Here is a 12,542-nt window from a genome sequence, read left to right as displayed (position 1 = left end):
ATAGCTGCGCAACGTTGGGACGTTATGAAGTGTGGCATATTGCAGGGCACAATTGGAACGCGCTGCAGCTACACCGTTAATTTAAACATGTGGTTAGTGGTTGCCAAAACAGATTTCCAAATGTGCCACAAAGCACCAGTATTGCAGAGTACAATTTATGTTTAAGGGCCTAATAAAGAGAGCTTGAGTGCAAGATAACCCTAAAGAAACCGTCTTTCTCAATGCTTTACCAACTTTTTATATTTATAGCCAGTAGGCTACAGGAACCGCAAAAAAGTTTATAGTTGTTCGTGTGATTTATTGTTTGAGAACCATAGTTTCTGTAGTAGAATAAAATTCCGCACATCAAAAATGAGCGTTGTTGAGCAACCAGCACCAGTCACTGACGAACCCAAGATAGAATGCAACCTGGCTTCGAATATGATACACCAAGAAAATGACTTCCTCCTTGGCCTACAATCTGTAAGAACTTCTACTTTCAAATCTAAATAACAAACCGAGTTACAATCAGCCGTTTTTATAGAGTTATAAGGATACACTGGCCCTGGTGAACGAACGTCGAAATTCGGATCCCAACTACTTGTTTGTGGACGAGGAATTTCCTCCTACCAACAGCTCCTTGGTATTTCAAGGCCAACCTTTGCCGGGCACAGTTTGGAGGCGACCACACGTACGTTTTCATCAAAACAAAAGCGTTTTACAGCACAACATATGTAAGCTGAAAAATGTGATGATTGATGTCTGATGTGTTTATAGCAACTTAACCCCGGAGCAAAACTAATTAAGGACGGATTTTTCAAAAGTGATATCGCGCAAGGAAACTTGGGCGACTGTTACTTCCTGGCTGCGGCTGCTGCTTTGGCAACTACACCAAAACTTTTGAAACGGGTAGGTTACAAACAACTACACTTTATTATATGAAATGCAACAATGTTTACTTATAACCCAAAAATGCCTTCAAAGATTTTTCCAGCTAAACAGGGTTTGTCGAAAGAAGATCCAGAATACAATGGTCTCCTTCGATTCCGTTTTTGGCGCTTTGGCAAGTGGGTGGAGGTTGTTATTGATGATAACATACCAACCATGCAAGGCTTCATGGTGCTCTACGGCAGAAGTACCGACCCCCAAGAGTTCTGGGTTTCGCTTGCCGAAAAGGCTTACGCAAAGTATATGTCCAAGCACACACAACGTTATAACCAAAAAAACATTCAATGTTTGATTTTCATAGACTAAACGGATCGTACGAGGCGATAAACGGTGGCCAAAATACTGAGACGCTAGAAGACATGACTGGAGGTCTGGCGATGCAGCATGATATGTCAACATCAGATAAGACAACTGTTTTTAATCAAATAGTCAGGTAAGAATTTAAAGTGTTGTGGCATGAAATAATACGCATGCTTTATTGTTTCTGTATTTGCTGCCCACTGTTGTAACAAATTTCAAAAAATAAACAATAAACCTATCCTTAACGATTAATGCGGAATTTTTTTGCCATTCTGCATTGAAAATGTGTCTGTAAAAATCGTATTAGGCAATCTTGCAACATCTCAACGTGGGCCATTTCAATTGAGGCGTTGTTGGGTTCGGTGGTTGATTCAAACGATACATTGAATTAAACTTTAAGGTTTTAGATACTTAAACCAACTTTGTCGACAGTGTTAAACCAACTTTAAGGTTTTAGATACTTAAACCACCACTTTGTCGACAGTGTGCTATCAAATGTTGACACCTTTACGGCGTGGAACGGAAAACACTTGGTAACGCTCGTAAAACGGTTAATTACGACTGTCATCAGTCAAATATAGCCTTTAGAGGACCGTACACGTTTGATTGGCGGCCCACAATTGCATGTCACAACACAGCCCTAGGGCATGATAGCAGCTACAAATTATAAATAAAGCAAAACTATTACACTTTGATGTTGAAGGTACATTCTGTGTTGCTGTCCTAAAATAAAGTAATCTGCTGTTGTACTGTCGAACATGGCGTTTACAGTGGCTCTAATCTAGTATAAAACAACGTATCAGGTTACCCTACATGCAGAAGTTAAAAACTGCGGGATATAAGCCATTGACCTCTTAGCCAAGTGAATGTAATGCACAAAGTAAATCATATTTAGAAAACAGTTTAGGTGATTTACCATGGTTACTGGGTTACTTTTCACCCGAATAAAGCAAAAGTTATGCTTAAATAACTTTCTAAACGCCAAAGTTGGATACGAACTCTAAAGCACTAGCCCGAAACCCGACCCGAATCCGATTTTTAGGGCTCGAATTGGGCATGAACGTTAATTTCAACTACGTCAATTTACGACTTTTACGAAGTTAGGCCGGTTTAAGCCCTTTGTTAACACGCATGCCCGAACCTGACTCGAAAAGTCCGGTACGACCGGGTTAACAACGTTGGTGCACACAGATTTATTTTCAAATTTTGGCTTTGAATCTCATACTTGTACGACTGTTTACATTTTGGCAGAGCTCGCAGGCATAAGAGTTTTGTATGCGCAAGTCTTTTCGCCTCCGGTAAAAAAATACAGGAAGTCGAAAAAGCTGGATTAGTTGCAAATCATGCCTACACCATAACTGGTTCAGCTAAGGTGGGTGCATTCTTTGCAGTGTGAACATTTTCAATTCAATTTTTTTACAAAATTTGTGCAGGTGAAACTTTCCACCGGAGAAACGAAAAGAATTCTGCGCGTCCGAAATCCTTGGGGAACAAGCAAGGAATGGACGGGACTTTTTAGCGACAAGTAGGCTTATGTAAAGTAAAAGACTGTTTAAATCGTTTAACGTGACGAAAAATAAGATGTTTTCCTTAAGTTCAACTGTTTATGAACACAGGATAACATAGAATCCTTACCTGAAGTTGGGAACGACTTGACGTTTAGCACGTAGTTGTAAATCTGTTTGTATTACCTCAGAAAACAAAGTAATTTGGCCAGAAAATGTTCACTATCGGTTTTACAGATCCGAGGTGTGGAGCAAGGTTGATGATCTCACGAAAAAATCACTTGGTTACGCGGTAAAGGGCGACGCCGAGTGGTGGATGACTTTGGAAGATTTTTGGGACCAGTTTTCGTCGCTAACAATTTGCACCTTGGGGCCGGACTTTAACCTGGATGGAGACGAATATCATCTCCCGTAAATAAGCTGAAAAAAGTTTTGAGTATTCCCTTTTACCCATGCTGGCTTTGTTTTAATTGTTTCGTGTGTAAATGTGTTGCTTCAGTTGCATTGCATCATTGCAGGTGGCTGACGTCGACTGTGTTTGGTCAGTGGGTGCCAAATTCAACAGCTGGAGGTTCAAGAAACAACACGACCTTTCACACCAATCCTCAGTATCTTCTTCGTATAATAGAGTCTGGTCAGCAATATCTTTTTTTAAATATCTTTTTGCATGAATGCCCCTGCTAACAGAACCTTATCACAAGGTTGTCAACTGATGTATTTAGTTCTCGTTTAAGCAGATTTTGCAGACACATTTTACCCCCAAGATTAATTAAAATGATAAAATTCCAAACAAAAAACAAACACTCAAAGCATTTCAAATTAACCACCAGGTAAAAACGTGTGCTCGATGTGTGCAGTGAAGGATGCACATACTTTTCTGACCCTTTTAAATCCGGCGTTTTTCTTGACTAAAATCAAAAGACTTTATGTTGTGTAAAAAAAAAACTTTTTTAATACCGTAACTGATGGGCTTCACAAGTAACAGATATTGCGACAATAATGCAGACGATGTTGAAGCAGATGCAGAAGAAGTCGAGGTTGATCCAGGATGTTATGTGCAAATCGGTTTAATGCAAGAACATAGACGAGTTGATAAAAATACCATGGTACCCTTGTATGGGATCGGTCTTGCTATTTACAAGGTAAAATCGCACTGTTTATGTTATTTGGGAGCATTTAAGTTTACCCCCTTGTTTCTAAGGTTGACGGGCCCCGTACAACTAAATTGGATGCCCGTACTTTCGCAACCACCCCTGCTACATTGGAAAACGGGTCTTTCGTACAAAGTCGCGAGGTTACCTTGACTGGAACGCTTCAACCCGGCTACTACGTCATGGTGCCCGCCACCTTTCGGCCGAATTCCGCTAGTTCGTTTTTTATTCGAATGTTTACGGAAACGGCCATTGAGTTGTCGGAACTATAAGCTTTTCAAATCGCAATTTTGTAGTCTATGTATTGTAACGACGCCTCAATATGCCGATTTGGCTTGTACATAACTGCTTACATTAACTGTTTGCCGACTATATTCCTTAAATGTTTATGCGACCAAAATGCACATAATTTTCATCCCTACTTCCAATACTGCTTATCGAATATCACGCACGTTAAATAAAACGTATACCTCTTATAAGTGATGTTTGTGCTTACTGGTCTGTATTGTTTGAAACGTCAGAAGTTGGTTTGAAACTCGACCCGTGGTTACAGTAGTGTTGATGTGGGCACTCCCTTTCAGTTTGTCTCAAGTTACGACAATTACAGTGAACGGTCGTTGATAGCTCGCAAAAAGCCACAAGTGGACTTGCTGAATATTGGCTGCGGGTTTCGCGGGTGTTAGACAGGTTTCTCAATTGTTCAAATCGGTTGTGTCACTACTTGAAATAGTGCCTTCAAGCCTGTAGTGCCAAATATTATCTTTCAGAAAGTTTTCGTTGCAAATATTGTACTGACACGATGACAGATAAGCTGTCCGAAGAAGATCAGGTCTTGTTTCGTGAAAGCTTCAAGAAGTTTGACAAGGACGACAGTAACGCAGTAAGCATCAGTGATATTGCAGGTGTTCTTCGGGCAGCCGGGCAAGCACCTACCGAGTCAGAATTAGAAGATTATAAAAAGGTAAATTTGTTTTGTGTTTCAATCGTGGCCAGAAATGCGTGTCACCCAAGCCAATGTATGGAAATATGTGAAGCCGTGCATTGTGTCATCTTAGTTTTGTAATATAACAATGTTTGTTGCGCTTATTGCACTAAATGACTGAAAACAAAGTTACAAACATGCATAAATCATCAAAAAGATAAATACAAAAATTGGGGTAGGGTCAGATTACAGTATTGTCTTTTTGGGGCCAAGGCCGGGTTTGGGTCCCACACATTTACACATTTGCGCTGCATGGGTTAATATTTACGAAAGCAAATTACATCCACTGATTTTGTAAAGGAGCTCGACCCTAAAGACAGCGGAGAGGTTGAATATAAAGACTTGCTAGATCTCTACGGACGAATCATGAAGAGCTCCCTGGAAATGGACGATGAACTAACAGACGCATTCAAGTACAAACAAGTAGAGAAAGCTATCGCCCCTTTAACACGCTAACACTACTTTCATTTAAAGGGTTTTTGACAAGGAGTTGAACGGCTACATTTCGGCCGCGGATCTTCGAAAGTGGATGACCACGTTGGGTGAGAAGCTGTCCCAGGAAGAAGTTGACGAAATGATCAAGGACGCTGACACTAACGGAGACGGCAAGATTAACTACACCGAATTTAGCTTCTCAATCATCCACGACAATACGTCCTGAAAGGAGTTGATACCTGCCTCAGTTTTTTCTCGTTGTTTCTGTTTCTGTAAACTCTGCAAATATATACAAAGTTTTCTATACACAAATGTTTTTGCTTTTTGTTTATTCGGTTTGAAACTTTGCTCGTATGACAAATAATTACAACGAAAAATGCTTCGTATGTATGTACAGAGACATGTGCAAAAAACGTTTAATGTGCAAGCAGTAACTGAGGCTGGTAGCGATCTAGTAGAGGATACAATCTTAAATGTGCAACATTACGAAGAAATAAGGCGCGAAATTCGAGTTGAAAACGAAACAAAAGTTCATAGCTCAAAAAAATAAACTTCCACTAACGTCCCCAGATGATCTACGACCATTGCTTGTCTGCTGCATCCCTTCTGCCTTCCTCGCATCTTCAGTAACCTGGGCGAAGCTGTCGATGTCATCCATGTTAATATCGTACCCGCTTTCGTATGTCCCAAGCCCATTTTCATCGGACTTAAGATAAACATCGGCGTCGTACTCGGTCGAAAATCGCGGCGACCTGGGTTTCTCAGACTCGAGGGGTGTCATATAATGACCTGGGTCGGCACGCATAGCCGGGTCAGCCAACTTCAAGTCGTCATTTGGGTGGTCGTAAAACTCAACGATCTGTGGAACGCTGCTTGCATTGGACTGCGTCTCTTCATGTATTGTTGCAAGTGCTGGATCTATGGGATGGTGATCGTAGCGCAATTGCGGGTCATCTTCGTCTTCCTCGTAGACATACTCATCGGAACCTGGCAGCTGATCAAGTTTGGCATAGATATCGCTGGGTTTGCCATCTTCTTCATCAGCACCTCCTTCATCAACAGTATCTTGAATAAAGTCCTGAACCTCTTCCACGTGATCCGGGCGCTGGTCAACTTGCTCATCGTCTTTTGTGACATCTTCTTCTGGAAATTCATCGTCATGTTTATCAATGACGCTTCCGACAGATTCTGAAACCGTTGACGAGACCTCGCTTCGGGATGTCGTACTGTCTTTTCTAGGAACTTGGTCACTTTCAATCTCCATGTCTTCTGTATAACTCGTGATGTTGCCCTCTAGCTCAGTGTCGCTTTGAGAATCCGATGAGAAAACATTTTCATCAGGGCCAATACAGTTGCTTGGTATCGGTGTATTCCTGGGTGTTTTTTCAAGTTCAATCTCCGCTGTTGATCGGCGGATGGGGGCCGGACCCTGGGAAACAACAGATGGTAAAGCTTACAAGTGTTTGTTGCAATGAGATCAATGATAAATAGTCATTGAACTGAAAGACAGATTTGTAATTTTAAAAGACATAAACTGCCATTTCTGCTGAAGGACAGATAAACTGTGATTTTTGTTATATTTTTCTGTAGTCAAAGTTGAAGGGTTAAAAGATCGACGCAAAAAAGTTAATGCACATCCATCTCAAACGTAATACCGCCATGTGATACACCAAGACACAGCAAACAAAGCTATTGTATCGTATTGGCATTGAGCAATATGCTGTAGCTTGTAGTAGCCTTTTTAACATAAGGTGCCGTTCTATTTTATGCATATATACTAATTTTTTTGTTCTAGTTCGGCATCGCCCCTGTAAAACCAACAAATTGTTAACTTAATGAGATCTTATATGTACTGTACCTTAAACGAAATAGGTTGTCCTTTTTCTTTGGAAAGTTTAAACCTCAACGCCATTACGCCGTCCGATTGTGACGCGAGCTCGCGGAGTGATCGCCATTTGTTTCTTCCTTCAATGCACATCCCGGTAAAGGCAGGACAGGATGACGTATTAACGGAGAAGTTTGTCGTCACGGGAGAATCAAACATCCATGGAGCAACAAACAGGACCCCTGGAAAAAGCATTTTTTTAGAATTTACCTTTTACACTAGTTTTGTGACTTACTTTACTTATGACTTTGTTTAGTACATAATTAGGAAAACTCTTACCAGGAAGTTGAACAGTGACGTCAAAATCGAAGTTAAACATTTCGAAATCAAACTCAGGCACTTCTGGACCATTTGGATCTTCTTGGACGTTTGGTGTTATCTTCACCTAAAATTGGTAAAATGTCAATAAGATTGAGCTTCAAATATGCCATATTTTTCGTTGTGATCATTGTTAAGTCATACATGCGTGAATCATTACAAATTGTTGGCTATAGTCCATTTTTTATTTCTGCATCCGACTATTACTCATTAGCAACATATAACAAAATTCGTTTTCGAGCCCATAAGACCTTTGGCATTTATGTCTTGCAAATATAAACAGTATAGTCTGTTTAAATTCTTATATATTCCATGTAAAACAAATGCCTGAACTACTTAGCGAGGGGACAAACTGCCAACCGCATTCGTAGTAGAAATTACAGATTAGTATGTTTGCAGTAAACGTGGACTTACTTCGAATTTTGTTCCATATGGAACAGCTTGAGGTGGAACAACGATATCGGATTTGTCAGGTAAATGAATTACTCCATCGCCCCCCGAACCCTTCCAGTTTTGACCGTAGTCGTGGCGCCTAAATTTTTATCAAAACAAATATATTACTGATTTAAACAAACAATAAAACATAACTTCATATCCGGATGGGTATTGGCTTATTGTAGCCTATTAATCTGTATCCAGTGGTGGGATTCAGCCGATTCGCACCGATTCTATAGAACCGTCTCACGAAATTTTATGAGATCAGCGAACCGGTTAGCACTGTCAATGGACTTTTTGTAACAGAACCGGCTAAAAAATATAACCTTTTTAATAGAACCGACTGACAAAAAAATTGAATCCCACCACTGTCTGTATCATAAATGTTAAGGGTGTATGGGGTTTTAGTGACTTACCCATCCATCTGGGTCGACGAGTAGTTGTTATAATTTGCGTAGAAGTGTTGGTTTCCTCCTATATAGCCGTTACCAACATCTGAGTAGTAGGAATTTCGGGATGACGCCCGAGATGATATGGGAGGCAATGTCGAATCAACGTGTAAAGTTCGCTCTACAAACAGGCAGATAATTAAACAAGAGTTTTACCAACCCTGAATTTACATATTTCGTACGCTGCAAGGTCTACCACCCATTTCGCCGCTTTTCCAAGCAGACCTGTTAAGGGGTTTTTTAAGGTTTGGTTTGGGTGACCGCTAAGTAGTTTTAAGAGACCGCAAGTGTTTCATTTAAATACCAAAAAATCCAAAGTCCCAATTTTGGGAAACCGCTGGAGAAATTTGGGGGACCGTTTCAAAACACCTTGAAAAAAACACTGGACCTGTTTATCGGGATTGAAAAGTTTATTACTGTCGCTTTAGATTCCGCCTAAGTTTTATGTCAAGAAGTACAACTCGACCAACATGTTTTGAAGCTTAATGACAAGCTGCATTTGTACATAATTTCGCGAGAACTCAATTTTTATAGTGTTAGTTACCACAAGCAGTCTCATGCAACATACTAAAGTGGTAGATAGGCCTATAGCAGTTTTTAAACTAAGTTTCATGTTTCTTAACCTACATTGTAAATGGAAAGTTGGTTTGCTAGTGTGCAGCAACTTAAAAAGTTCGGAAAACACTGCTCTGATTAAAAAATTTTTTTACTTACCCTCCAACTCTCGTTCTTCCCATTCAAGAATATTTCTGATTTCATCTGTGGCGGCAACTTCACACGGTTTTCTACCTTGGTTGTCCCTTAGACGAACCTGTCAAAAAAGTGTGGCTCTATAAGCTTATTATACTTTTAAAAAGGTCGGTTCCAAACACCTGACACAATCAAAAAAAAAATAACTCCAGAGTACTTTTATAGCTTATTTAGAATGCATTGTAGTGCAAAGATTTCAACAATTGTTACAGGCTAATATTAAGTTATAACTTATTAATAAAACTACTTTTCGTGCGTAGTGTTTTTTGAGCTGACACAAATTGGTAAATTAAAGACACGCGAGTTCGTGTACCTTGGCATGAAACTTCAGGAGCAGCAAAACAGCTTTGTTTCCGTTTTTAGCTGCGACATGTAGAGTCGTTTCTCCTAAACATAAGATATCGGTTAGGCGTTGCAGTATTGTTTGAAGTTCAACATCATTTCGCATACTTCCCTTACAAACCTAACATTGATTCAGGGTGTATCAAAAACGACAAAAACGTTTCGGGCGTGGTTAGTATTTGCTTAAAACGCTGTTAAACGAATCTGTTTTATCAAGATTAATATCTTGGCGCTCCTAATAACTCTTTGAAGGGAAGTATTACCAGTTCATTTATTAGCGAATGATTAGATTAGGGCTACCATATTTCCATTCCCCACAAGGAGGACACATTGTTGAAAAAAACATGAAAAAATACTTAGGGGTCCCAAAAAATAAAAGCCTTAGAAATTAGACGGTATTAAATTATAATTCGGATAAAGTTTAACGTTTCCCACATCACTATACTAAAATAACCTTGCTGTTTTTTTACAGTAAAATCCACTTGTATTCTTTGAAAAATAAGCTGAAGATTAAAATTTGGCTGTTTTCAAAGGCATAATCGTAACCTATATAGTTGGAAAATCAGACATTCTTTGAAAAGGAGGACATTTGGGTACTTTTTTTAGTCCTCGGAGGACAACTTGTTTTTTTGTTAAAAAGGAGGACATGTCCTCCAAAAAGAGGACGTATGATAGGCCTAGATTAGATATAAACTTGAATGTCTTTTGAACTTGATAACCTAAAGACTTGCCGCTATCGTTCTTTAGATTCGGGTTTGCGCCGAAACGTAGAAGCATTCCAGGAATCATGGCATCCACTCCACGCATGGCTGCGCACAAATGTAACGCGGTGTTTCCATCAAAATCGCTGATGTTTGGGTCGGAATCAGCCAGTAGCAGTAACTCGATTATCTTGGTATCGCTTCCACCTTTTACTGAGCTGTAAACCGAAAATGGGTGTTAATTGTTTACAGATTTGACTACTCTTTCGATAACATTCTTTTTGATCAATTGAAAAGGGTAAGATTTGTTTTGCGGAGAAGTATAACGGTTGACTGAAGTACCACCTTCTTAGCACACAAAATCGTAAAATATAAGACAGCAAGAATGTGAAAGTAAACTTAGGTCAAATAGAGTGAGTTTGGACAATCATTGTTAACAATGGTCTGCTGGACTTCTTTTATAACACCTGTGACCTATGTAAATAACCAACTCGGGTTACAGAATTGGAGGTACAATCATGTTAACTACAAGTAAAAGCCCATGCTGGTCAATCGCATACCTTAATTTTGCGGACATTAACGACAGAACACATACCTTACTATTAATGGTTATTGTGTCTTTACCTGTGCAATGGGGTTTCGCCTCGACAGTTCTGTATGTTGCAGTTTGGACCGGCGTGCAATAAGGTCTGAACAACCGCAGCGTTATTATAATATCCAGCCGCCAAATGTAAAGGCGTGTTTCCATCCTCGTCGGTGGCATCTGTATTGTATAAAATTTTACATTAGCACCCTAAGTTATACATACAACGTTTAATTTTAAGGCCTCCAGTGGAGGGCATACATGGCCTATTGGCCTATACTAATTATTTTTAACAAACAAATGGACAAATCTTAATTTCTTGTTACAGATCAAAAATAAGCTTTGTTACAAAGTATACAGTTAAAACAAAGGGTTGTATTGCTGTGATATAAAGTTTAAAATATATTTTATTAGCTCCGAATTGTGTATGCATTCAACAGAACGAAAGATACAAACTGTAATCAAAATAAACTATCTTACCGACATCTTGAACGTAATCGAGTAACTTCGTCAGTACATTGACGTTGTTTTTAGTCTTTGCTGCTTGGTGAAGCGAGGTTCTTGACTTCCTCTTTCCATCTGAAATTTTTCGATTTGGATTTGCCCCATCTCTCAACAAAGTCCCGACCTTCTCCGCTTTTCCTTCCTCAGCGGCATCGCTCAGTTCAATATCTCGCTGCTCTGCGCTGATTTTGTTCCCCATATTGCACTGTAAAGTTTACAGGCTACAGAACGAGCTAGTCTACATAGCGTTTAAAAACCCTGTATAGCGGAAAGGGATGTTGCAAAGTTCGTCAACAGCTCGTTTGGGAAATGCTTGAATGACATTGTTTGAGTTACCAGGCTACCTGCGATGAATACGGTTGACGCAAAAGGCAAAGGCCTAACTTGCCTGAAATGTAAAGCCACTTTTCACATGTAGCCAACCACTATGTAATGCTTTAACGAATCGAACAAAACCTCAATGCTTTAAACAAAACTTAAGGCTATCGTAATACGTTAATTAAAAACCGCGCAGGGTCAACATTTAAACTACCAGTGTATAACGCTTACTTCCCTAATGTTAGCTGACTCTTTCCCTCTAAACCGCAGTAGGAATTTGCCACCTGTAAAGGCCGATAGGATCTTATACAACCTCTGAAGCGTCGCGATCAGAAATACCTGAAGGGAGACGAGTGCAAATAAACCTCGCTGCCGACTGGTTGTGTTGAGTTTGATTAGGAGGTGTGGTTACACTTTTCCGCTCTGTACACACTGTTGATATCTCTTCGGGAAATCGTCTCAGAAAGTCAGAAAGTCACCAAAGTTAACAATACACGTATAGCGTAAATTTAAAGGTTTCTTATTAAGCTTACTGCATATTCTGGCAGTTTTGTATTACTAGACTAAAACAACCTAGATTATTTTACGTGGGTCGTCGATCAAATAAACAGTTTGAATAAGCATTTTTTCTGCTCGCTTCGCAGTGATTTACCGACTTTGACTTAATTTGGTTGGACTGGCAACCAACCAGCGCGCTATGACTAATGATTTATTAAAAGCTTCGTTACATCCACTGATTCAAACCTATCGCACCAGTTTATAGTTCATGCGATTGCAACAAAAAAGTATAAATGTTGCACATTTACATAACCAAGCACATGCACGTAATATGTCAAATTATGGACTGCGCCCCAATAATGCGTAATCGGTTGTAGTATGACCTTAAATGAACCTACACTATTTAATTGGGATTACATTTTATACAGGACGCACTAATGTCAAAATGCTCAAAAATAT

The 12,542-nt window shown here is 39.6% G+C and overlaps 3 protein-coding genes across 4 annotated transcripts; 2 read left to right on the top strand and 1 right to left on the bottom strand.

Annotated features, from left to right (window-relative positions):
- The first annotated feature begins 187 nt into the window (after nucleotides 1-187).
- Nucleotides 188-4,362, top strand: LOC145227746 (calpain clp-1-like). Of its 2 annotated transcripts, none has more exons than XM_080092657.1 (11): nucleotides 188-462; nucleotides 524-670; nucleotides 757-888; nucleotides 964-1,166; nucleotides 1,229-1,360; nucleotides 2,479-2,599; nucleotides 2,661-2,752; nucleotides 2,970-3,143; nucleotides 3,251-3,366; nucleotides 3,753-3,874; nucleotides 3,934-4,362. In XM_080092657.1, exons 1-11 carry the CDS (start codon nucleotides 352-354, stop codon nucleotides 4,153-4,155), a joined length of 1,572 nt encoding a protein of 523 aa, XP_079948783.1. In that variant the 5' UTR covers nucleotides 188-351; the 3' UTR covers nucleotides 4,156-4,362. The 2 variants fall into 2 exon arrangements, with proteins under 2 accessions (XP_079948783.1, XP_079948782.1); XM_080092656.1 differs by having other exon boundaries at nucleotides 189-462; nucleotides 3,738-3,874.
- A 93-nt stretch (nucleotides 4,363-4,455) lies between these two features.
- Nucleotides 4,456-5,686, top strand: LOC145227748 (neo-calmodulin-like). Its single transcript, XM_080092660.1, has 3 exons — nucleotides 4,456-4,844; nucleotides 5,166-5,278; nucleotides 5,340-5,686. Exons 1-3 carry the CDS (start codon nucleotides 4,683-4,685, stop codon nucleotides 5,524-5,526), a joined length of 462 nt encoding a protein of 153 aa, XP_079948786.1. The 5' UTR covers nucleotides 4,456-4,682; the 3' UTR covers nucleotides 5,527-5,686.
- Nucleotides 5,619-11,521, bottom strand: LOC145227749 (uncharacterized). The gene is made up of 10 exons (XM_080092661.1): nucleotides 11,244-11,521; nucleotides 10,805-10,943; nucleotides 10,211-10,398; nucleotides 9,451-9,524; nucleotides 9,102-9,198; nucleotides 8,355-8,508; nucleotides 7,918-8,035; nucleotides 7,465-7,570; nucleotides 7,159-7,367; nucleotides 5,619-6,729 (listed from the first exon to the last, which is right to left on the bottom strand). Exons 1-10 carry the CDS (start codon nucleotides 11,464-11,466, stop codon nucleotides 5,839-5,841), a joined length of 2,199 nt encoding a protein of 732 aa, XP_079948787.1. The 5' UTR covers nucleotides 11,467-11,521; the 3' UTR covers nucleotides 5,619-5,838.
- Between the last annotated feature and the right edge of the window lie 1,021 nt (nucleotides 11,522-12,542).

This window comes from Phallusia mammillata, chromosome 5 (genome assembly GCF_965637545.1).
Source record: "Phallusia mammillata chromosome 5, kaPhaMamm4.hap1.1, whole genome shotgun sequence".
Lineage (NCBI taxonomy): Eukaryota > Metazoa > Chordata > Ascidiacea > Phlebobranchia > Ascidiidae > Phallusia > Phallusia mammillata.
The sequence above is the reverse complement of the archived record's forward strand: the minus strand, read 5'-3'. Positions and strand labels throughout refer to the sequence as shown.